Source organism: Malania oleifera, chromosome 3 (assembly GCF_029873635.1).
Source record: "Malania oleifera isolate guangnan ecotype guangnan chromosome 3, ASM2987363v1, whole genome shotgun sequence".
In the NCBI taxonomy this organism is placed as follows: domain Eukaryota; kingdom Viridiplantae; phylum Streptophyta; class Magnoliopsida; order Santalales; family Ximeniaceae; genus Malania; species Malania oleifera.
The window spans coordinates 15982805-16007210 of NC_080419.1; the positions used below are offsets into that span (position 1 = coordinate 15982805).

At 34.6% G+C, this 24406-nt stretch overlaps 1 protein-coding gene across 1 annotated transcript; it reads left to right on the plus strand.

The window, feature by feature from the left end:
- Positions 1-2139: 2139 nt before the first annotated feature.
- On the plus strand, positions 2140-3447 carry LOC131150220 (probable aspartic proteinase GIP2). Its single transcript, XM_058100821.1, has one exon. It carries the CDS (start codon positions 2140-2142, stop codon positions 3445-3447), a length of 1308 nt encoding a protein of 435 aa, XP_057956804.1.
- Positions 3448-24406: the final 20959 nt, after the last annotated feature.

A 24406-nucleotide genomic window follows, 5' to 3' on the forward strand; every position in this document is an offset into this window, starting at 1 on the left:
TTAATATTAATTAATGTTATTTATTAACAATTATTAAGAAATTGATATTATTTTATTCTTATAGTATCAGTTTTGTCCCCCCTTGACCTGGAGAAACCTTGTATGGACCAGACTAAGGAGAGGATACAATGTGTCATCAGGCAAGCTTTTAATTATTATTTTCCTTGTATCATATTTGTAATACTTGTAAAGCAAATAATTATTGGATCCCAACTATTGACCCCGTTGTGCGTCCAACGTTTTAAAAGAATAGATAAAAAATAGAAATAAAAATGGCACTAAAGAATCTCGAAATTATTATAATTAGCATTAAACTGAAATTCATTCCACCATAAAATATCAAATTGGAAATAGCTAAATTCAGGGGAACTCAAGGAACCACCTATTGCTTAAAAATTATTTTTCAAAACTTGTTCTGATCCGGGTCAAGTAGTATTATCAGATTGAAAAATCATGGTAACTCAAAAATGGGTTTGGCAGCAAAGCAGGTATGATCAGCTTTAGTTTACCATGTTTGGGAGAAGAGAAATTTTTTGTTCTATGTTGAATTATGCCTAATCTAGTTTCCACTGTAAATCAAATAGGAAGAAAAATTTCTCCGAGGAGACATTTGATAAATTTACATGTTAAGTGTTGACCATTGCATTCAAATATGATTTTGTGATATCAGATCTGACATAAACTTAAATCTAAAAAATTTGAATTATTTTAATCATTTGCTATCTAATACCTGAATATATTTTATTTTTTAATTTTAACGTTCTCAACACTTAAGACTACAAATATATTTTAAAAATTAATGTCAATAAGCTAAAGTTCTCAATTTAACATAAACAATATTTTCTTATCAGTAATAAATAATTATAAATAAAAATAATATAATTTATTGTCATACAAAAAAAATTATTATTTTAATTTTAATACTTGGGTATTGAGTTTTTTGTCATTTTTATTTTTTATAAAGAGTATAATTGGAAAGAGACCTCTAACTATGAATTAGACATGTTTTTCATGTCTTATTCTATTAAATGAATTTTTTTAAAAAAATTCAAAATTGCCACCAAACCTTCTTATGTCTAACTGGTTCACTTATTTAGTAAGCCAGTTCAGATGCAACATTTGTTCAAAGGTCTTTCAAATCAAAAAACGCTTCCTTAGATTGTGAAAACTTCTCTATTTTCGTATTGTTCATTTGTGATGGTGTTTTTTTTTTCATTTTTCCTTTTTCCTTTTTAAAGATAAGGCCACAATTCGCCTCTATTAGAATATTTGTATAGCAAACACTAGCTAATCTGTGATGGATACTTTTTATATTTATTTAAAATATATTTTATAATTTTTGTTTTACCTCATATAATGTTTTTACATTACATTATCTAAAACAAAATAGGTATCTTCATTATTATTTTCTTATTTCTATTCTTCTGAAGAATTCAATATAGTATAGACACACACACACATGTAGTGTGTGTATGCATACATATACAATACACCTTTATGAAAGGAAAATTTGTCATCATAAACACAATAAAGTCAAAAATAGTCAATGCATCAAAATAAAGTAGATCCAAATAGTACAATAATTATGTGTTTGGAATTATAGATTTCATCCTTATATAATTATATTTGTTTAAATTGTAATGAAATCCAATTTATCTTTCTATATATGCTCTTCGAATTCACGTAAGTCTAAATTTAATATCTCAATTTTAAACTTTCAAATATATTACAATCAAATTTTATAGCCAATACATATAAGTGGGAGAGTAAGTACATTTTCAAAAAATTGAAAAGAGAAGTGATAACATCATAAACCTTGGAAAAAAAAATTTACAATCAAATTTTTTTCAATGGCAGCGCAAGTGATTCATCTGAAGTTTGCATAATCTACCTTATTTCTTTGGTCGAGACGAGCAACTCAACAGTAATTAATTAAAATTTAAAGGACAAAGGACGACATCACGGTCAAACTTCAACTCCTCCTTTTTGTAAACGGCTAGCTGGCATTTATTCGGAGCTCCCATAACAACATGACAAGCAAAGAAGCATCAAACACCAATATTTAAGGCTGACCTTTGCCCCCCCTCCTCACATCAACTCTCACTGCATTCCTTTCTTTTCTAGCAGTAGCACTCTCCCATGGCTTCCTCCTTCCACCTTCTACTCCTTTCCTTCCTTCTCCTCTTCTCCTCCTCCTCCTCTGAGGCCAAAACATCCTCCCAACCGCGCGCCCTCATCCTTCCAGTCTCCAAGGACTCTTCCTCTCTCCAATACCTTACCCGCATACACCAAAGAACTCCTCTTCGCCCCATAACTCTAACCCTCGATCTTGGCGGCAAATTCCTTTGGCTTGATTGCGACCGAGGCTACGTCTCTTCCTCCTATCGCCCCGCCCGATGTGGCTCCTCCCAATGTTCGCTAGCTCGGTCTGGTGGGTGTGGCGACTGCACCCCTCCTGCAAGGCCAGGGTGCAACAACGACACTTGCTCCGTCCTCCCGGGCAACACAGTGACTCAAACCGGCACCATGGGTGAACTTGCCGAAGACACCATATCTATTCAAACGACTGACGGATTCAATCCCGGACGGGCTGTGTCAGTGCCCCGATTCCTCTTCTCTTGTGGTGCCACATTTCTCCTAAAGGGGCTTGCCAAAGGTGCCAAGGGCATGGTTGGGCTTGGAAGGACAAAAATGGCTCTTCCTTCACAATTTGCTTCCTACTTTGGTTTTCATAAAACATTTGCTGTTTGCTTGAGTTCCTCCGCAAGATCCAACGGGGTCATCTTCTTTGGGGATAGCCCATATAATCTTCTCCCAAATGTTGATGCCTCCAAGTCCCTTGTCTACACCCCTCTCTTCATCAATCCAGTAAGCACCGCACCAGCTTACTTCGAAGGAGAGCCCTCCTCCGAGTACTTCATTCATGTCAAGGCCATCAAGATCAACGGCAAAGTCGTGCCGCTAAACACAACATTGTTGTCTATCAACGCAGATGGCATTGGGGGGACAAAGATCAGCACAGTCAATCAATACACTATCATGGAGACTTCCATATACAAGGCAGTGGCCAAGGCATTCACAAAGGAGCTTCGAAACATCACTCGAGTGACACCAGTAGCTCCTTTCGAGGAGTGCTTTAACTCGAAGGGGATCATAAGCACACGCGTGGGGCCATCAGTGCCTTCTGTGGACCTGGTGCTACAGAAAGAGAGTGTCTACTGGAGGATATTTGGAGCAAACTCAGTGGTGCAGGCTAAGGATGATGTGCTGTGTTTAGGATTTTTGGATGGGGGCAGGGACGCTAGGACTTCCATTGTGATAGGAGGACACCAAATAGAGGACAATCTTCTGCAGTTCGACCTAAAAAAGTCTAGACTTGGGTTCAGCTCTTCCCTTTTGTTCGCCCGAACTACCTGTTCCAACTTCAACTTCACATCGAATGCTTGAGAGATATGGTTTTCTTCGTTTTCTATTTTTGGGATTGATTTTTCATTTGAAAGATCATTGCATGATCAATGAAGGGCTATGATTGCCCACGTATTGTGCTATCTATAGGCTTAAGATAACAATTTATTGCAAATTGTAATGCTTGTGTTTGTTTATGGTGATTGAGAGGCATGGGGCCGGATGTGCTGTTTTTATGCTCCCGCTTTATTTTACTTTCTTTGGTTTTGGTAATTTATATGCTTACAGCATAAAAAGAAGGATCTAGGTTTTCGCACCGACTAAACAATGGGGCTTCGAATGTTTATTAACATATTCTTTATTAACAATTATTAAGAAATTAATATTATAATTATTTTTTCATTATAGTATCAATTTTTTCCAGGTGGACAGCCTTGTTTTGACCACGGTGGGGAAGGATACAGAAAGGTTCCATCTAATCTCATCATGTGTTAAAAGAACCCTTTCCTTTAAAAATCTACCCTCAACTTGATATCTTCTACTTTGTCACAAGGCAATCTTTTAATTACTATTTTCCTATTATAATACTTACTAAACAAATAATTAATGGACTAATTGATTATAAGGCATAAATTAACTCTTTCGGGTAATCTTCACCTGTAATCAACGAGATCCAGATCCACTCAATAAATGTGATTTGTGATATATGATGGAACATGGAGATAAATACACATAAGATAAAGAAAATGACTACAAGCACGAGAGAAAAAAAAAATTAAAAGAAAAAAATGACTTAAGAACTTATCTACATTATTAAGAAGAAGGAATTAACCAAAGAAAATAGTATTGGAACAAGCTTACAGATGGACTATACTTAAAAGGAGTTGCGGAGTTTCAATGGCATTCAAGAACATTCAAGAGCAAGAAAGATGATGAATTACCTAGGGGCTTGTTTAAATGCAAATGGATGGCCTCGATGGAATGAGCATGTGTGGTCAAGAAGCACATATTCAAACTAACAAATTGGAGCACCATTCGACTATTAGTCTCACTTAAGAGACTGTTCCGTCACCTTATGTTTGTTTAGACTTGGCAAATAAAGAAAAACCCGTCAACTCAAACCAAATTTGACCCACTTAAATCGATTCATTACTAATCAACATATTAAATGAGTTGAATATTGTTTAAATTATTTTTATCCACCTCTAAATAAGTCGGTTTATCTGACAGATACCCACCTATCCGTTAACAGTCAATGTTTAAATTCATTGATAATCTCATAAGCCCATGCTTATTAGGCATCAATTCAATTAGCATAAAGTCTATTGGCCAAGAACTAGTCTCACACTCCCACTTCTTACACTACTGTATGGTCTCTGAGTTTGCCCTATGTTCACATTCAATCTCAAGTCCAAATACTCAATTTTCTTGTGATCAAAATAAAAGCCTCAAAATTCATGCTATGAAAAATACAAAAATTATAATTTTGTGATTAGTAATTAAATATTTAATAAATTACCAAATTATAATTTTAAAAATAACTTTAGTTATTATGTTACAAAATAAATTTTTGATTGGATGGAAAACAAATTATATTAGGGATGAGAATGACATATCATCCGCCATTTGCCATAGATTATTTTAGCCGCACCATCATAAATTCGCAACTTAAATGAGTCAAAGATGAATTGTGATATTTTCTTCCGATAATCCATCTAATTCATTATGGTTTATCTGACCCAATCTACTTGGTCATATCTATGTTTATTGCTAAATCAAAAAGTCATTTGCATGCTTGTTGCTGGAGATGTTTATTGTTATTTTGGCCCTAACTTGATTTATTTGGGAAAATGAAGTAAACTGCAATTTATACCCTTCCGAATTTAAAGTATTATGTTCTATTTTGACCTTTTAGAAAAGGTTGTTCAGTGATTAGGTTTGGTTGCACTCAAAAATCCAATTGAACCTAAAATGAGAATGACAAATTCAATTAATGGAGTCAAAAATTAAGTATAATGACTCAAAATATGTAGATTAAATTGGAAAGAATTTATGTAAAGAACATTAACTATAGAACGCTAGGCACAATAGGCAGCATTCTAACCTTCAGCTTCCCACTATTTATTTTATTTTATTTATACATTTTTACCATTATATTCAGCTCAAATTGCATTGTTAAGTGGCTTCCATAACTGTCATCCAACTCTTAAATTTAGTTTATATGGAATTTTAATTCATTACCTAACCCAAGTGCTTTCGAAAGTATGTATGCTTTGTTGATGACTTGAATTGGGTTGGTTTGAATAGATTGGATCAATCGGGCTGTGAACACTTACTTTTAAAAAGGCATAAAACCTCGAAATTAACAAATCAATTAATTAGATGAGCATTTTTACTAGAAACGAAAACAACCCATGGGAGCATAAATTACTTGATTGGTCCTTGGCTTTATTAATATTTGGGTTTACTCATAATATATTTGTTGATTGCATGTTAGAAGCTAACCTTTTTTCTTATATAAAATGTTGTGATATGTGACTCATATACTGAATGAGATGCATGTACAAAGGGAGAAAATATGGTGGAAAATCAAAGTGCTGAAAAGCAGTAAGGAAACTGTCGATGGATTGGCTATAACCATCGACGGTTTGGCATATGATTTCAAACAATTTACATTTTGTCTAAAACCGTCGACGGTTTGACTCGAGAACCCAGTGCGGATTTTCAAATTTTGAATAAAGGGGCTTTAATATGGTTGGAGTTTGGAGGGAAAACTTCTGGGAACTCTATTTATATGTCATATCAGATGTATTTGTAGAGGTTGGTTGTAAGAGTTGAGAGGGTTAATGTTCATATAATTTAGAAAAAAAGATAGCTAGTGAATCTTTGCTGTTTGCTCTCGTGGATATAGGCATTGCCGAACCAAGTAATTCCTTGTGTTATTATTGCTTTTATATACTTGTTGTGGTTGTGGATTGTTTTGTGCATTCATCATTGACTACTGCATTGTGTCTTTGATCCTACATACAAATATATTCCGTTGTGCAAATTCATTTTTCACAACAAATTGGTATCAGAGCATTGTTGTAATGGCATCTGGATCTTCATCTACGAAATTTGACGTTGTCAAGTTTGATGGAACCGAGAATTTCGATCTGTGGTAGAGAAGAGTGAAATATATCTTAGTATAGCAAGGAATGGTGAAGGCGTTATACAAAATTCAACCTGAAAGCATGAATGAAGTAAGTTGGAATGAATTGGAGGCAAAGGCCATATCAACCATCTGACTCTGTTTGGCTGATGATGTGTTATATCACGTCATGGATGAGGATTCTCCAGCAGCATTTTGGAGTAAATTGGAAAGCCGGTATATGCCTAAGTTTTTATCAAACAAAATATTTCCTAAGCAATGACTGTATTGCCTTAAGATGGTGGAGGGTTCGAATTTGAACCAACATATCAACACATTCAATGAGATTGTAAGTGATTTGATGAGTGTTGATGTAAAGTTCGAGGAGGAAGACAAGGGACCAATACTGATGCTACTGAATTCCTTGTCAGCGCCTCACACATATGAGAACTTGGTTATAACTTTTACATGGGGTGAAGAAAGCCTGAATTTGGAAGAGGTGACAAGTGCATTGCTCGATTTTCATCAAAGAAAAATGGTTAGCGATGAAGTTTCACGTGGTGAAGGGTTTGTGGTGAAGAGTAACCAAGAACGTGGAAGGCGTAAGTTCCAGAGTGGATCTCGGTTGCAGTCCAGGAAGAGGAAGGATATAAAGTGTTTTAGGTGTAGGAAAATTGGGCTAATAAGACTGGAATGTCTGGAGTGGAAGAAAAGGAATGTTGAAAATCAGCAAGGTCTATTGATATCTGCAAATATAGTGGAAGGAGACTGAGGAAGCAATGATGGTGATATGCTATGTGTTTCATCGAGTTCGAAGTGCCTCATGGATTATTCTTGGATTCTAGATACCAGATACTCTTATCACATGACGGCAAATAGAAAATTACTCTTATCACATGACGGCAAATAGAAAATTGTTCAACACCTACAGGTCAATTAATAATGGTTGTGTTTTGATGAGAAATGATATTTCATGCAAAATAATTGTTATTGAAAATGTCAAAATCAAAATGTATGATGGTATTGTGAGAACCTTATGTGATGTAAGTCATGTACCAGATCTAAGGAAGAATGTATTTTCATTAGACATTTTAGAATGTAACGGATATAGTTATAGGTCTGAAAGTGGGGAAATGAAAGTATGTGAAGGCAACTTGATGGTGGTGAAAGGACAAAAGGTAAGGGGAAATATCTACACACTGCACGGTACAACAGTTGTAGGTGGAGCTGCAGTTGTAGAATCTAAGTCAGATGTTCTGTGGCTTAGGCGGTTAGGGCATATGTGTGACTATATGCATTCAGATGTTTTCAGACCGGTGAGGATAGCATCACGGGGTATACATATGTTTTTCATGGGTTTATCACGAAAGGTATTGGTGTATGTCATATGGCATAAGTCTAAGGTGTTTGTTAGATTTAACTTGTGGTTGAGGTGGAAAACCAGACTGAAAGAGAGATCCTCATGTCAGATATTAGGATTGAGTACGTTGGTTTAGTTCAAGAAGTTTTGTGAGCAGGGCAGGTTATATGCAGGGCTTGCAGGGAACTTCTTGGTGAAGTCAATGAGTATGATGCGTTTCTAGTTTAACCGATCGCCAAAGGTATCACTAGATGGGAGGGTTATAGGTAAATTATAGGCAGATTTTGCGGTAGACTACTCGAGTTTGAGTGGATGTCCACAGATGCACATTTCAAAAGATGCTGGATCTAGGTTTGGTGTTATGTCTGGACAGTGCATCTTTTGCGGGTATAAGAAAGGTGGGTTCAAGTTGGGTGATCTTGTGGCAAACAAAGGGGTGATCAGTAGACACATGACTTTTGGTGAGAAAGTTACGAGGCAGCTTACTCAAGTAAAGGAAGAGAAACAAATGCCAGAAAACTACAGCAATAACAAACATGTGGTTTAGGTGGAGCTAGATACTCAGGGCAGAAATGTAGGGTGTTCTATCTCGGGTCAACAGTATCACAATATAAATTGCAGCAGAAATTGGTATGTGATGCAAGTGGAGCTACAGACTCAAGACAAAGATGACATTGTTCATATTGTAGGGAGTTTCAACTCGGGAGACTAGCAGGATCATGGTGGGCTAGGTACACTATCAGACCACCACTCAGGTATAAATTTGGTATTTTGGTATTTTATGCATTCATTACTACCAGTAGCAAGGTTCCTACTATTTTTCAAGTTGCAGTGCACAATAAAGGGAAAAATATATGGATAAATGTTATGGTGGAGGAGATGAAGTCATTGCATAAGAACCAGAGTGGGAGTTGGTGAGGCTTCTAGTGGGGAAGAGGGTGATAGGATGCAATGGATGGAGTGTGTATTTGTTGTGTGTGAATGACATGTTTTTGGTTAAGAAGGCTTTGATTGAGGCTAATTAGTTGAGGACTTTATCGAAAGGTTTTGACATGAATGTTTTGGGTACGACTAAGAAGGGTCTTGGTTTGAAGATTCGCATAGACATGACTGCAGGGAGATTGGTGTTATCTCAGGGTGACTTTGTGGACAGAACTGCAGGGAGACTTTGTTTGCCATCTCAGAGGAGTTCTATAGAGAATCAATGTAAAATGTCTATCGCTTGGTACCCAAGGACGGAAGGCGATGTCTGGGATATGTCAAAGGTCTCCCATGATGGTGTAACGGAGTGTTTCGGCAGGCAATAAAGTGGTCCATCAGTTTTGAGATTTGTTGAAGACTATGCGGGGGGCTATGGTGATAGAAGGCCTACAGTAGCTTTTGTGCTTACTGTTGTGGGAAGACCTACTTGTTGGAAGCTTAGGGTACAGTCTCAGGTTATTACATCTATATAACTAAATCGGGGTTGATTGTAATGACCCGAAGTATAATGGTATTTAAATAATAATTAAGAAAGAGGAAAATGGGAATTGGAAAAAAAAGGCGCAGAAGACTACGCGACAATTAGGCTCGTCGATGAGGGTATATCTTGTTGATGAGAAAATATCGAGGAGGGCTTTGGCATTCTAAATTTCGTCAACGAGGGGTGAAGGTTCGTTGATGAAATTCTTCAGGGACTCGTCGACGAGGTGACGTGTCTTGTTGACGAATCCGGCTTTATAAATAGTGCAAAAACTCGATTTTACGCAGGAAAAATAAGAAATTCTCTCTCTCTCTCTCTCTCTCTCTCACACACACACACACACACACACACACACACACACTCTCTCTCTCTCTCTCTCTCTCTCTCTCTCCCTACAGCTTCTCTATCCTCTCTCTTCAATTTCGGCTCTGTCGTTCGCCGAATCAACAATCTGGGGCCACCACGACACTCTTGGGGAAGTTCTCTCCAAATCTGCTGGAGCGGATCATTGGTGGGAGCGAGTTGGAATTCATCCCTGATTCAAGGTGAGGCTAAATATTTAGAATTTGGTCTTCTCATAATTGTAGAAAATGTTATTTACAGGAAAATATTGAAGTTTAGTTCTGGGGATTGTTGAATTTAGGGTGTTGAACGGGGAACCCTGCGGGTGCAGGATGAGTGGAATTTTTTTTTAGGGGTTTTCTTCTTAGTGTCAGGTAAGGGAATAAACTAAAGCAGTTATTTTTCCATGTAAATTAGCATTATTTATCAGCAAATTAATTTTCAGGAAAGCATGGTTTATATTTGAATATTATTGAGAAAATGCATATTTAGTAAAATACTGTTGTTATACAGGAAATGTAATTTTAGAATGAAATGTATGATTTTACTTAGCATTGTGTGGTATGAATATTATTTTACGTGATAAGTATTATGTTATGGCAAATTTTACGAGTAAAGTATGTTTTTAGGAATTATGAAATAATACAGTACATTATGATTTTGAAAATAAATGATAATTGATTTATTATTCTGAATGATTTGTATGAGATATTCGACGTAAGGCCGTGATTGATAGTCGGCGCGAGGCCGTGTTTTACGTATGATTTCGATGCAAGGCCGTATTTATGAAATGTTCGGCGCGTGGTCATATTTATGAAATTATAGAAAATGCTATCAATCTATTTATGTTAAACGCTATATTATCATGTATTATATGTTATCAGAATTCGGATGTTAGTTTAGTTCAGTTTCAGGAGCACGTTACTGTAGCTATATAGATAAGATATCTATGTTCAGATTGGTGCTAACCACCCCACGAAGGGGTGGGAGATGGATAGTCGATGTGGCTTTCAGTGTAGAGTTGTAGACGTCCGCCTAGCAGTCCGGACCAGTGTGGCGGGCCCATCGTACTTACAGACATTTTTTGACTCGGCAGTGGACGACCAGCCATTGTTAGGTCTAGCCTTCGGGTTGCACAACCCGTCATGGGAGGTAATACATGACCTCAACTAGCTATTCATCTTCGGTATGTTTTCAGTATTATTAGCTACACCAGACAATTATGATTAGTATGATTTATTAAAAATATGAAGGTATACGTTTACGCAGTTATCAAATGATTAATGTTTTCTGGTATGGAAATGTATATCTATATTATCATTAAATATTCAGGTTGCCACACAGCTGTATTTAGTTTATTTTCCCTTACTGAGAAGTGTCTCACCTCCGAACATTAAATGATTTTCAAGAAACCCAGAAAGACAAGCGGATCGAGGCCGCCTTTGAGTTAGTGTGTTACTACCCTATCAGGAGGGTAAGTTTTGTCTAAGAACAGTAGATTTGAGTTGTGGGTTCCAAGATATGTATATATGTTTTGTATTTTGGGAGATTTAAATAAACACCATATTTATGGATTATAGTTAACTCTAGTATTATATCTTTTGTGGTTATTATTGATGATGTTTTACATTTACTGCTGCCTAAGTTCTGCTGTGAATGACAGGTGTCCCTGTTACCCACGGGTTCGGGTTGACTTATTTATTAAATTCGTATTATTATATGATAAATTAAGTAGGTCGTTACATTGATGGCAGAAGCCGAAGATGCCATGGGCTAGTTCAAACCTTGCTTGGACTTGGTTTTTGTCTTTAGCTACTAGACGGGAGACAGTCCCAACCTAACGTCCCAAGGTCAAGATGGAGTAGCAGGAGCTATTTTTGATTTCTCCTAAAGGGCGTATATTTGCCAAGGTGGAGATTGTTGTGATATGTGACTCATATACTGATTGAGATGCATGTACAAAGGGAGAAAACATGGTGGAAAATGAAAGTGCTGAGGAGCAGCAGGGAAACTGTCGACGGATTGGCTATAATCGCCGACAATTTGGCATTTGATTTCAAAAAATTTACACTCTATCTAAAACTGTCGACAGTTTGGCTCGGGATTCTAGCACATATTTTCAAATTTTGAATAAGGGGACGTTAATATGGTTGGGGTTTGGAGGGAAAACCTCCGAGAACTCTATTTATATGTCATATCAGATGCATTTGTAGAGGATGGTTGTAAGAGTTGAGAGGGTTGATGTATTTGTTAATGTAATTTGGATAAGAAGATAGTGAATCTTTGTTGTTTGCTCCCATGGATGTAGGCATTGCCGAACCACGTAATTCTTTGTGTTATTATTGGTTCTATATACTTGCTGTGGTTGTGGATTGTTTTGTATATTCATCATTTATTACTGCATTGTGTGTTTGATCCTGCATACAAATATATTTTGCTGTGCAAATAAATTTTTTCACAACATAAAATAACTTGTTTATCAAGGCTTTATATGTTAAATGGAAATCTATAAGTAGCAAAACACATATTAAGGTTATACATTTACATAGAAAATCAAAATGTTATGCCACCACAATAAATAAGCTTATTAGTGATGGTCGTAAATCGTCACTAATAATAAAAAAAACCATCACTAATAGTATTAGTCACGATTTTATTAGTATTAGTGACAGTTTTAAATTTTTAAGTATATCTGCGGTTACTACTACTTATTAGTGACGGTTTTATTCTGTCGCTAAAATCAAAAGATCGTCACTATAAATTTTACATTTTCTCGGCTCAAAATCATCACTAATAATTATTAGTGACCGTTTTAAAATCATCACTAATGCTCATTGGAGCAACTTCTAGTGACGGTTTGAGAACCGTCACTAATACTTGGGCTATAGTGACGATTTTGAGCCGAGAAAATATAAAATTTATAGTGACAGTCTTAGGATTTTAGTGGCGGAATAAAACCGCCACTAATAATTGACTATTAGTGATGATTTTAAAATCGTTACTAATACATTAAAATATTGTCTATTAGTGACGGTTTTAGAATCGTCACTAATGATTTAAATTAATAATTTTTTTATTTCATTCATTAATTCCTATAAAAACCTGTAATTATATTTTAGCATGCATAATATTAAACTAGAATTACTAAAAAATTCATAAATTATTCAAAATTCAAATTCAAATACATTATACAAATTCAAATTAAAATACAAAAATTCATTCTGTTCAGATAACAAAAAATACAGAAAAAGTCAAAAACTGTATTCGACTATAGTGCCTAGCGTCATCTTGATGTTGTGACAGCTGCAAACTCTACAAATTAATAATTATAAAAACAAAATTAGTATACGATTTTTGAACATATATGTATATGTACTATAAGTATAAATGATTTGATAGCAAAATGATCGGATATTTAGATATAGTTAAAAAAAATGATACAATTTTAAATAGCTAAGTTTTATCAGTCAAAATTCACCACACTCGGTTTTAACCTCGTATGCCTGACTTGGACACCTGAGTGTTATAATCGACTATGTTTGCTAATGTTGTTTGTATTCTTACTTTACTTTTATGTGCGCAAAAGCTCCTAGGGAGGAGTTTTCAGGCACCGTCAGCTTTAGCACATCCAAGTCAAAGTCACTGACATATTGGGACTGACCCCACTCGGTTTGGATCTCGTATGTCTGACTTAGATACCTGAGTGCTTAAAATGAACTAAGTTTACTATGTTTGTATTCTAACTTTACTTCTAAGCGGGGAAAAATATCCCAGGGAGGAGTTTTTGGGCAGCGTCAAATCCGGCACGTCCAGTTCGATGTGACGGACATGTCGGGACTAACGTAATTCAGTTTGGACCTCGTATGCCCGAATTAGGCACCTAGGTGCTTAAAATGAACTAAGTTTAATTACTATGTTTATATTCTAACTTTACTTCTAAATGGGGAAAAGGCTCCCGGGGAGGAGTTTTGGGCACCGTTAGCTCCGGTACATCCATGTCAATGTGACGGATGTGTCGAGACTGACCAAACTCGGTTTGGATCTCGTATGCTCGACTTGGACACCTGAGTGCTTAAAATGAACTAAGTTTGTTTATATTCTAACTTTGCTTCTAAGTGAGGAAAAAACTCCTGGGGAGGAGTTTTTGGTACCATCAAATTCGGCATGTCCAGTTTGATGTGAGAAACGTGTTGAGATTGACCCAACTCAGTTTGGACCTCATATGCCCGAATTAGATACTTGGATGGTTAAATTCAACAAAGTTTATAAGTTTGCCTCTAAGCGCATAATTTTTAATTGGCATGGAGTTTTTTAGCACTGTCAGCTTCGACATGTCAAGCTATTGGTCTGAACATGTCGAAACTGACCGCATTCGATTTAGACCTTGTATGCCTGACTTGGACACATGAGTGCTTAAAATGAACTAAATCTACTAAGTTTGTTTGTATTCTAACTTTGCTTCTAAGTGAGGAAAAAGCTCTCGTGGAGGACCTTTTTGGGCACCGTTAGATCTGGCACGTCCAGTTTGATGTGACGGATATGTTGGGACTGATGCAATTTAGTTTGGGCCTCGTATACTCGAATTGGACACCTGGGTGCTTAAAATGAACTAAGTTTAATTACTATGTTTGTATTCTAATTTTACTTCTAAGTGGGGAAAAAGCTTTCGAGAAGGAGTTTTTGGGCACTGTTAGCTTCGGCACATCCAAGTCAATGTGACAGACGTGTTGGGATTGACCGCACTTGATTTGGACCTCGTATGCCCGACTTGAACACCTAAGTACTTAAAATGAATGAAGTTTACTAAATTTGTTTGTATTCTAATTTTGCTTCTAAGTGGGGAAAAAGCTTTTGGGGAGGAGTTTTTGGGTACCGTCAAATCTGGAACGTCTAGTTCGATGTGACCGACATGTTGGGACTGACCAAACTCAATTTGGACATCGTATGCCCGAATCGAACACTTGGATGGTTAAATTCAATTAAGTTTACTAAGTTCGTCTCTAAGCGCATAATTTTCAATTGGCATGAAATTTTTGGGCACCGTCAACTTCGGCACGTCAAGCTCAATGTCAACTAATCAATATGTAGTTCTCAATTTGTTCAATTAATCGGCATGCAACATTCTAGTCAACTAAGCTGCACACAATTTCTGCATCAAGTATACCAATGCTTTCAACTGAACCAGCAAGCAATATCCTACTCGTCTATCCAGCATGCAATTCTCAATTTCTGCATCAAGCATGCTGATGCTCAGTTGTAGAAGTCAAGTTCAGTCTTTTCCAAATTTAGCTTGTTTGTTAAAAAGGTTTAGTATGAAGTAAACTCGACTTTATTCAAGTCTATCTCATTTATTATATCAACTTTAAAATTAACTTTATATATATAAGTTTGGTGAACTCTTATCAGCCAAGTGCACATCTAAGTTTTTGACATTTAAAAAAAATAAAATAGAAAATGTTATATGCCGATCAAATTATAAACAAAATGAGAGAGCAACCAACAAACGAATATAAATAAGTTGAACAATGCTAAAAAACAAGTGTAGAGAAGTTGAGTTCAACCTTATTTAAGTAACAGACGTTTATTAAGACTTTTTGATTAAGGATTTGTATGAGAAAATGAAACAAAAATAAAATAATTAAGAAGAAAATTTGTTTTCATGTACATTTTCTTTTTTATTTTAAAAACTATTAAAAATTGTTTTTGCTTTAGTATGATTAAAACTAAAGAAAAATAAAAAAAATTGTTATTAACTGACTTATTTTTTATTCTCTTTCTTACTTTCCTTAATAGCCAAACATGAAAAAGTAAATTCATTTATATTTTCCTTTCTTTTCCTTAATATATATTTTTTATTTTAATATAGTTGAATATCTTAAGATACACATGGCTCAAAGGACATTAATTAAGGGAGACCAGATTTATATTTTTTAGGGGTATTAAACACAAATATTTTGATAGGGCATTTAACCCCTTGGATCTTAGGGGATATTCAATACACACACACACACACACCCACCCACACACACACACATATGCTAAACCCATTGTTTGTAGAAGAACAAGAAGAAAAAGAAGAAGAAGAACATGTAAAGGAGATTTGATCTATGACATTATAATGTAGTGGAAGTTTAATTTTTAATATTTTTGTCTAAATAGGTGCGTGTAATTTTATTATATGGATGTTGCATTGATTATGACTAGTACAATGATATGGTTCTAATTGGACAATAAAATAGATATGCTCGATCTATCGCATTAGAACCTTGAAATGAGAAATTGACTGACTAAGTTTTGTAGTTCCATAGTAATGAGCTTCTTAATGAATCACAAAAGAATTTTCAAATCATAATCTAATATGACACAATACAATATATATACTATAATAGCTTGTTTGTGTTCAAGAAATGTTAAATATCGAAAAAAATTAGTTAGTGCCAACTTAGCTACATTTTTATCTTAACAATACATAAAACCTGTAGAAAAATGAAGGCGAGGCATGTTAGGATTTCACCCCCCGCGCCCCCCCCCCCCCCCCCCCCCCCCCCACAAAACAAAGTCTAGCTTCTTTTGAAGCATGAAAAATCTTTACTTTCTTCACATGCGTGCACACATGATACCATGATAACTTTAGAACATTCAAACATCAATGAAACATGGAGTTTGGTTCTTTATTTTTAAGATTGAGTTACCTTTCTTTAAATATTGCCCCACCTTGACTTTTGAGTTTCGTCATTAAATTGATAAAAAATGTTTCATTTTTTTTAAAAAAATGAAAAGGTCATAATTGCATGAGCATAAACCTTGAGAGAGAAGGGAACTTATTATTCAAGCTTTATAAGTGATTCTTAACCCTAAAAACTACTTGATCAAGATGTTAAATATTTACAAATTATATCATAAACTTAACAAAAAAATCATGCATTAATAGGGCAAGAAAAATATTCTAATTTAAGGAAAGAACCCAAAATGAAATTATTTACAATTACACTAAACTAATTTCCAAAGAAAAAGGATTGTAGTTTTTGAAAGAGGAAATAAAAGTATGACAGGTCCAAAACTTTATATAAAAGGAAAATACTTTTTGATTTTTTAGTTATTTTAAAAAAAATTTAGAACTGATAACCTATTAAAAAAATGATACAAGGCCACCCAGCACGCCACAATCTCTGGAACTACCATCATCATTTTATACTGCCACAGGCAAATGTCATGTGTTATAGATCCCAACTTTATGTCCCCTCTCCCTATTTTCTTTTTTATTCCTTACTTTTGTAATATGCACAAAAAATTAACAATCAAAACTAATTTTTTTAGAATTTCACAATATTTAAAAAATTAAAATAATTTTTTTTTCATTTTATCTTTTAAATTTTGTAATATACAGAAAATCCATGAAAATATTTTTTTTTCTGCTTTTAATCTCATATTATATAAAAATAAAACAAATAAAAAATATTTTTTTCTATTGATTTTAACAAAAAAAAAAAAAAAAAGAGAAAAAAGTATTGCAGATCAATAGATCTGCCTCCACACTCATAGGATTCGCCTCCCTTGCAACTTACACAACCATAAACCATCAAGCTTCCTTCTTGCAGTATTCAATACACACACACACACACACACACACACACACACACACGCACGCACGCACACGCACACACACATACACACTCACACCCACACATAGTCATCCACCCATCCAGACATACACACACACAGACACAGACACAGACACACACACACACACTGAATCCACAGCTTACAAAGGAAGAAGAAGAAGAAGAAGAACCTGGGAGCTGCGGCGGAAACGGTGGTGGAACGACTTCAGGCGAGTGGTAGCGGCAGGAGGAGCTCATGCAAGCAACGGCAGCGGCGGGGATGGTCGGAGAGGACGTGCATAGGCCGAAAAGAAGGAGGGAGGAGGGAAAGGAGAGGAGATTGAGGCGGGAGATTGGAAAAAAAGGGAAATTCGCACGAATGCAAGGGTTTTACTCAGGTAGAGTACTAGTAACTATTTTAACACTGTCACTAATACTCTTAAAAATTATCACTAATGGTTAAATAAATAATTTTTATATTTTTAAATAAAAAATACAATTAGTGACGATTTTTCTAAACCGTCACTAAAAACATATTATTAGTGACGATTTTTCTAAACCGTCACTAATAATGCACTGTTAGTGACTATTTTTTTTTTTTACTATTAGTGACGATTTTTCTAATGCGTCACTAATAACAGACTATTAGTGATGGTTTAGAAAAACCGTCACTAATACTCTGCCATTTAAAATCGAACATTAAAATGTTGTACCAATGACCAGTCTTGTAAAAACATACTACTGCAATGCAGCCTTGACAATAACAACATCACCCAAACCCCACTGGCTTAAGCGACAAAAAATTCAGTAAGCAAAATTCCAAACATAACAAATTGATGTCCAAGGAGCATGCAGCAAATGGTAAAACACCATCAAACTTCTAAACAGATATCAACAAATATGTCACAAGTAAATTTACCTATACAATATTATTCTATAAGGTTTTTGCCTAGTTGATCTCCTAAATCTTATGATCATATATTAATAATTCCCTGGGTAAAAAATTGAAGTACATTTTAGGCAAAAGGAGAATTAAAGAACAATACTAAGCAATTGAGTTGTGATGAACATTTTGGAGTTGATACCTTTGGAATGACCGTGTATAGATTAGGGAAGTTGTGGTGAAGTTTTGTAATTATTGGACTGATTTTTTAAATGTAATAGAGTTTGAGAGATCTTTTGAAACTGTTCATTATCATAGTACTATAAAGGAATGGGATGCACGAAAGAAACAACCTGGTTCAAATATCTATGCATGGGTGGGATGCTTGTGAAGATGATTATAATTCAGATGGGCCAGGAGAAGACTATCTTCGTAGAAGTGGATAAATAGGAATAGTTGCTGATATTGCCCAGGAAGCAAAATAGGATAGAAATAATGTTGTGGCTAATCTAACTAGTGTGTGTATACCACAAATAAGAATCTTGATAAGTTGAAGATAAAATACAACAAGAAGAGCATGTCCTTAAGTAGAATGCTTAAAGAGAAAGACATGTTGGGTTGGGTTGGGTTTCCCTCCTAAGTGAGGATGACCCAAACTTACCCATTACAGGCCCATGTGTGGAGAGGCTTATTTGGGAGAATAGGGTTAAACCCTATCCTTTGCTGCTGCAAAGAGTAGTGCTTAATCAGAAAATAAAAAAGAAAAAGGAGAGAGAGTCGCGGCTGCCACAGAGAGAGAGAGAGAGAGAGCTGTCCAATCTTGATTAACTGCTCCGATCAATGAGCATTCATGGTCCGGATTGAGCTGAAAATTTATAGGGATGTTCATGACATGTGAAACTTCATTGTGAATGGTGGAGATTTGATTGTGAGCATTCAGTGTCGGTTTTCAGTCCATGAACAGTAGCCTTGGTTTTTTCTTCCGCCACAGAGAGAGAAAGTTGTCCAATCTTAATTAACTCCTTTGATCAATAAGCATTCGTGGTCCGATTGAGGTGAAAATTTAGAGGGATGTTCATGACAAGTGAAAATTTATTATGAATGGTGGAGATTGGATTCTGAGCATTCAGTGTTGGTTTTCAGCCCATAAACAGTAGCCTAATTTTTTTTTTCACTGCTATAGAGAGAGAAAGCTATCCAGTCTTGATCAACAACTCGGATCAACGAGCATTCGTGGTCTGATTAAGCTGAAAATTTACAGGTATGTTCATGACACGTGAAACTTCTTTGTGAATAGTGGAGGTTGGATTCTGAGCATTCGATGTCATTTTTCAGCCCATGAACTGTAGCCTCAGTTTTTTTCACCGACATAGAGAGAGAAAGTTGTCTAGTATTAATCAACTGCTTCGATCAACGAGCATTTGTGGTCCAATTGAGTTGAAAATTTATAGGGATGTTCATAACATGAGAATCTTCATTGTGAAAGGTGGAGATTGGATTCTGAGCATTTGTTATTGTTTTGTTTAGCCCGTGAATAATAACCTCTGTTTTGGTGAGATCTTTCTTTAATTCTTGTAAAAGTTGATTTATGCCAATGAATTCTATTTCTTGAAGATAGTTGCTGATTGTATACGTCTAATTGAGACTAGAGAAGACTCATATATTCCCATAATTATTGATAGTGGAATTGTTTGAGTGGACTACGGTCCTGTGACTTTTCGTTCTTACATCGAGAAGGTTTTCCACGTAAAAATTGTGTCTCTAGTGCTTGTGGTGTTTGGATATATATTTTCCGCATATATATATATATTGCTCTATTTTATAATTTCCTGCAAACTCACACAAAGAGAGAGTTTGAGTATTGTTGTTTCTCCCAACAAGATAGTCACTAGTAGTCTTATATTAGCGACAGTTTTAGAGTACTCCTTGATGTGACTGGGTCATGACAACTGCTTTTACCATTTTCTTGTGAAACCATTGGTGGCACTTTTGATTTCACATTAGAGTCACCCTAGCATTGGGTTGAACATTCGTATCCGGAGGGAAATCTTCCTCCTCATTGCTCCATTCACTTACCCGCTCTACCTTGATCTTGGAAGGTCCTTCACTAGGATTGCTAAGATTCCTCGATGCAGAGGCATTTCAACATTTCCTGTGCATTCTTATTTGATCTGATGGTGAAGTCTTAGGATTACTCATCTTCATAAACACATATTACATTTGCTTGAGTCAACATATGACTCTTCCACTAGTTGTAGTACCTAATGGAAACTCCAGCTTGGAATGATCTTGGCTAGACAAACAAGAATTCAACCTTCTCCCAGCTAAATTCAAGTTAGAAAAATTGCTTGGATGTTCTTGATCCATTCTGAATTGTTTTTCATTTTAGTTTTTCAAGAATATACAAAAACATAAACTAGCTAATTTTGCATTTTATAACATTTATGAGATTAATAAATAACAATAAATAATTTTCACACTATATGCTTCTGGAATTTTTTTTTTTCATTTTTTAGTTGTTGAAAATAGTTTTTATTTCAAAATTTTCAAATTTATATATAAGATTTAGAAAATATTTTTTAATTATTTTATAGATTTCTAACTCTTATATTGTGAATGGGACAATGAAGTTCACATTTTGGATTTTAATTATATTGACCATATGTAAAGTTTTTTCTAATACATAAATTCAAATCCAAACTCCAAAATAAATGATTTCAAAATTTGTTTTATATAATTTTTAAAAAATTGGAAACAAGTTATCTTTTTTGTAATTATATTGAAATCTATAAATAAAATTTTTTTTTAAAAAATATTCTACACATTTAACCAAACTATTGATTTTTAAAATTTTTAAAGAGGATCTTTTAAAAAAAAATTAATAAAAAACACTATTAGTGACGATTGTCATAAACCGTCTCTAATAATAGACTATTAGTGACAATTTTCATAAACCGCCACTAATATAGTTAAATAAATTATTTTTATATTTTTAAAATAAACTATTAGTGACGGTTTTCATAAACCGTCGCTAATAATAGACTATTAGTGACGGTTTTCCGAAACCGTCACTAATATAGTTAAATAAATTCTTTTTATATTTTTAAATAAAAAACACTATCAATGACGATTTTCATAAACCGTGTCTAATAACAAAGTATTAGTGACGGTTTTCCTAAACCGTCACTAATATAGTTAAATAAATTTTTTTATATTTTTTAAATAAAAAACACTATTAGTGACGATTTTCGTAAATCGTTGCTAATAATAGACTATTAATGACTGTTTTCATAAACCGTGACTAATAACAGAGTATTAGTGACGATTTTTTAAACCGTCATTAATATAGTTAAATAAATTATTTATATATTTTTTAAATAAAAAATACTATTAGTGTTGGTTTAGAAAATTCGTCACTAATAATAGACTATTAGTAATGGTTTAAAACAACCGTTACTAATAATGCATTATTAGTGACGGTTTCTATGAACCGTCACTAATATTGTTGACTTTGTCTACTAATACAATACTATTAGTGACGGTTAACTAACCGTGACTAATAAGTGTCTTTTAGTGACGCATTGAAATCATCACTATTACCTTAAAAAATGTCGCTAATATTTTTCTAGGATAGTTTTCGCGAGAAAAGTGGTTTCACGCGATAGTTTGAGCGGGAAAATTAATTTTTAGTGACAAAATATTTGTGACGACGGTTTTAAAACAGTCACTAATATTGCTATATTAGTGACATTTGTCAAAACCGTCACTAATACTTACACTAGTAATGACGGTTTTTAAAAACTGTCATTAATATGACACTTTTAGTGACAAAATTCAAACCATCACTAACACTTTCGTCACTAAAAATAAGTTTTTTTGTAGTGTGTGCCTACATGCATAAAGTCACTGCAAGACCTCCAATAATTATATCATCAACAAGAACTACCTTAGGATTTCAATGCTACAAGTATGTTATGTGTATATATATTCTTCATGTGATGCCCAAAATACCCTTGTTCAATAACATAATGACATTACACTTTGATTCAAAATATTGTACCACATGGCAAAAGACTCCCTGCACACCTCTTAACACACCACTTGATCTTTTTCAATTGGGATGGTTTCGTGCATAGGTCCTTCATATGAAACTTGAAGATTAGGAATAGCTTCCCAAGAGAGGAGGGGGGGGGGGGGTGAGTTGGACTTTTAAAAAATTTCTTTTAATTCCTTTTTAGAATTCTTAAACTTATTTTATTTCTTTTAACCAATTTCTAACTTGTTTGTTTAATTTGTTAAGCATTTAAGAACTTAGTTTCTTTATTTTATCCTTAACCATATAAACATCCAATCATTCAACCAAACCAATCAACTATAATTAGAAAGCAAACAATCAAGCAATTAAACACAATCTTCAAGCCAAACAATCAATTTATTTGCCATGTACAAGTTAAACAACAAACAACCAAACCAAGATATAAAGTATTCAGCACTTTGGTAATATAAGATCTTGAGATAATTTGTTTGTTTATATAAGCCCTGTGATTATGAATTTGAAAACCTTGTGAAGAATGTAATTTAATATTCAACAATCCTTTCATAAACACAATAAAGCTTTTGTTGTCAGCCCTAGAAATAAATTTGAATCAAGCCCTGTATATATGGATTTGCTTAATATGATGTTCAATACAACATTCAATGACTCTTTCCAAATATTCAAAACTCAAATAAACTTTCAGTTAATTTATCTTTGAGTGTTTAACCAAGAAACGTACTCTCGTATGGTTTTCGCATGATATGGTTTAACCAACGTACTCCCTTTTGGTTTCCGCAACCCAAATCAAAATTAAACTTTAAGTTTACTTGATTTCCAAATATGCATAGTTTATATGATTTCAAATTTAAACCCTCCACGCAATTTAAATATGTACTGAAAATAAAGAGTAGGGAAAGAGAGAGTGAGAGTGAGATGGAGATTTTTACGAGGTTTGGCTTATACCCAGCCTACGTCCTCGCCTTTGGTTAACCACCAAAAGATTCACTAAACCTGTTCTTTTAACGGGCGGAACAAACCTTTACAACACTCATTAGTTGAGGCTAGAGCCCGCCTTCTCCAACGATATCCCCTCGTCCACACTCCTTAACTAAGTTAGAGCCCGCCTCTCTAAGTAATATCCCCTTACTTAGCCAACGATCCAAACAACCCTTGGAATCGTCAATCTACAAGATAAAGATCAAATAGATGTGTACAAAGAACTTGCTCCTCAAAGAGCTGGTTAGTACACCAATTACAGCACAACTAATATATTTCAAAGTAAATCACAATATGGAAATTAACTTGAAGCTCAAGGAAGTATATCACCGATTAATTCTTTCAATTACTGAAATATTTAGAATTTGTAGCACAATTCCGGTGGAAGAAGAATAGCTAAAACTCAGTTGAATTCGTGCACAATATGTGAGCTTGGAAGCAAAAGAGAGCCTTGAGAATTTGAGAGCAATTTGAGAGAGACTTTGAATTTTTTCAGAATTTGAATTCTTTGTTGTGTTGATTCAATGATCTTTGAGGCTTATTTATAGACTTTAAAAAGTGTATAACTTGATCCCCAAGTGAGTTGAAGTATCCTCTAAGTTTCCATAAGTTTTGAGTCCCACACAACCTTTTTTAAAAATTTGACCGTTATGAAAAAATTCATAATAGCCGCGTGACAGTAGACTGTCCATTTTGGACAGTCATCTATCTAGTTAAAACAAAGGGGCAAAAAGGTGGCAGTCGTCTATCCAAAGCCACACAGACATCTCATTTTGCTCTGACAATCGTCTGTCATGCTGTTAGTTTCGAGTAGCTTTCAGTATTTTGGTCATAACTTTCTCTGTATAACTCCAAATTTAATGATCTTGGTGTAAAATGAAAGCTAAGAGAAAATCCTAAAACTTTCATGTTGAATACATTTTAAAATAAATATTTTTTGATGGATAAAAATGTGCATCAATGAAGATGTATAAAAATTGACAACATTTGAGAAATCCTCTTTTTGGTGCTTTTCATTCCAAAACTGATTCTATCCTTTTTGAAACAATTTTTGACCTTCTAAAAATATTTTCTAAGTATTTTCAAAGGTATCTAGGTCCAGTAAATTTAACTAAGAGCTTCATGCATTCATATTGAAATTCTTTGAAGTACTTACATGAATTTTCCTAAACTTTTTCAATTCTTGAATTC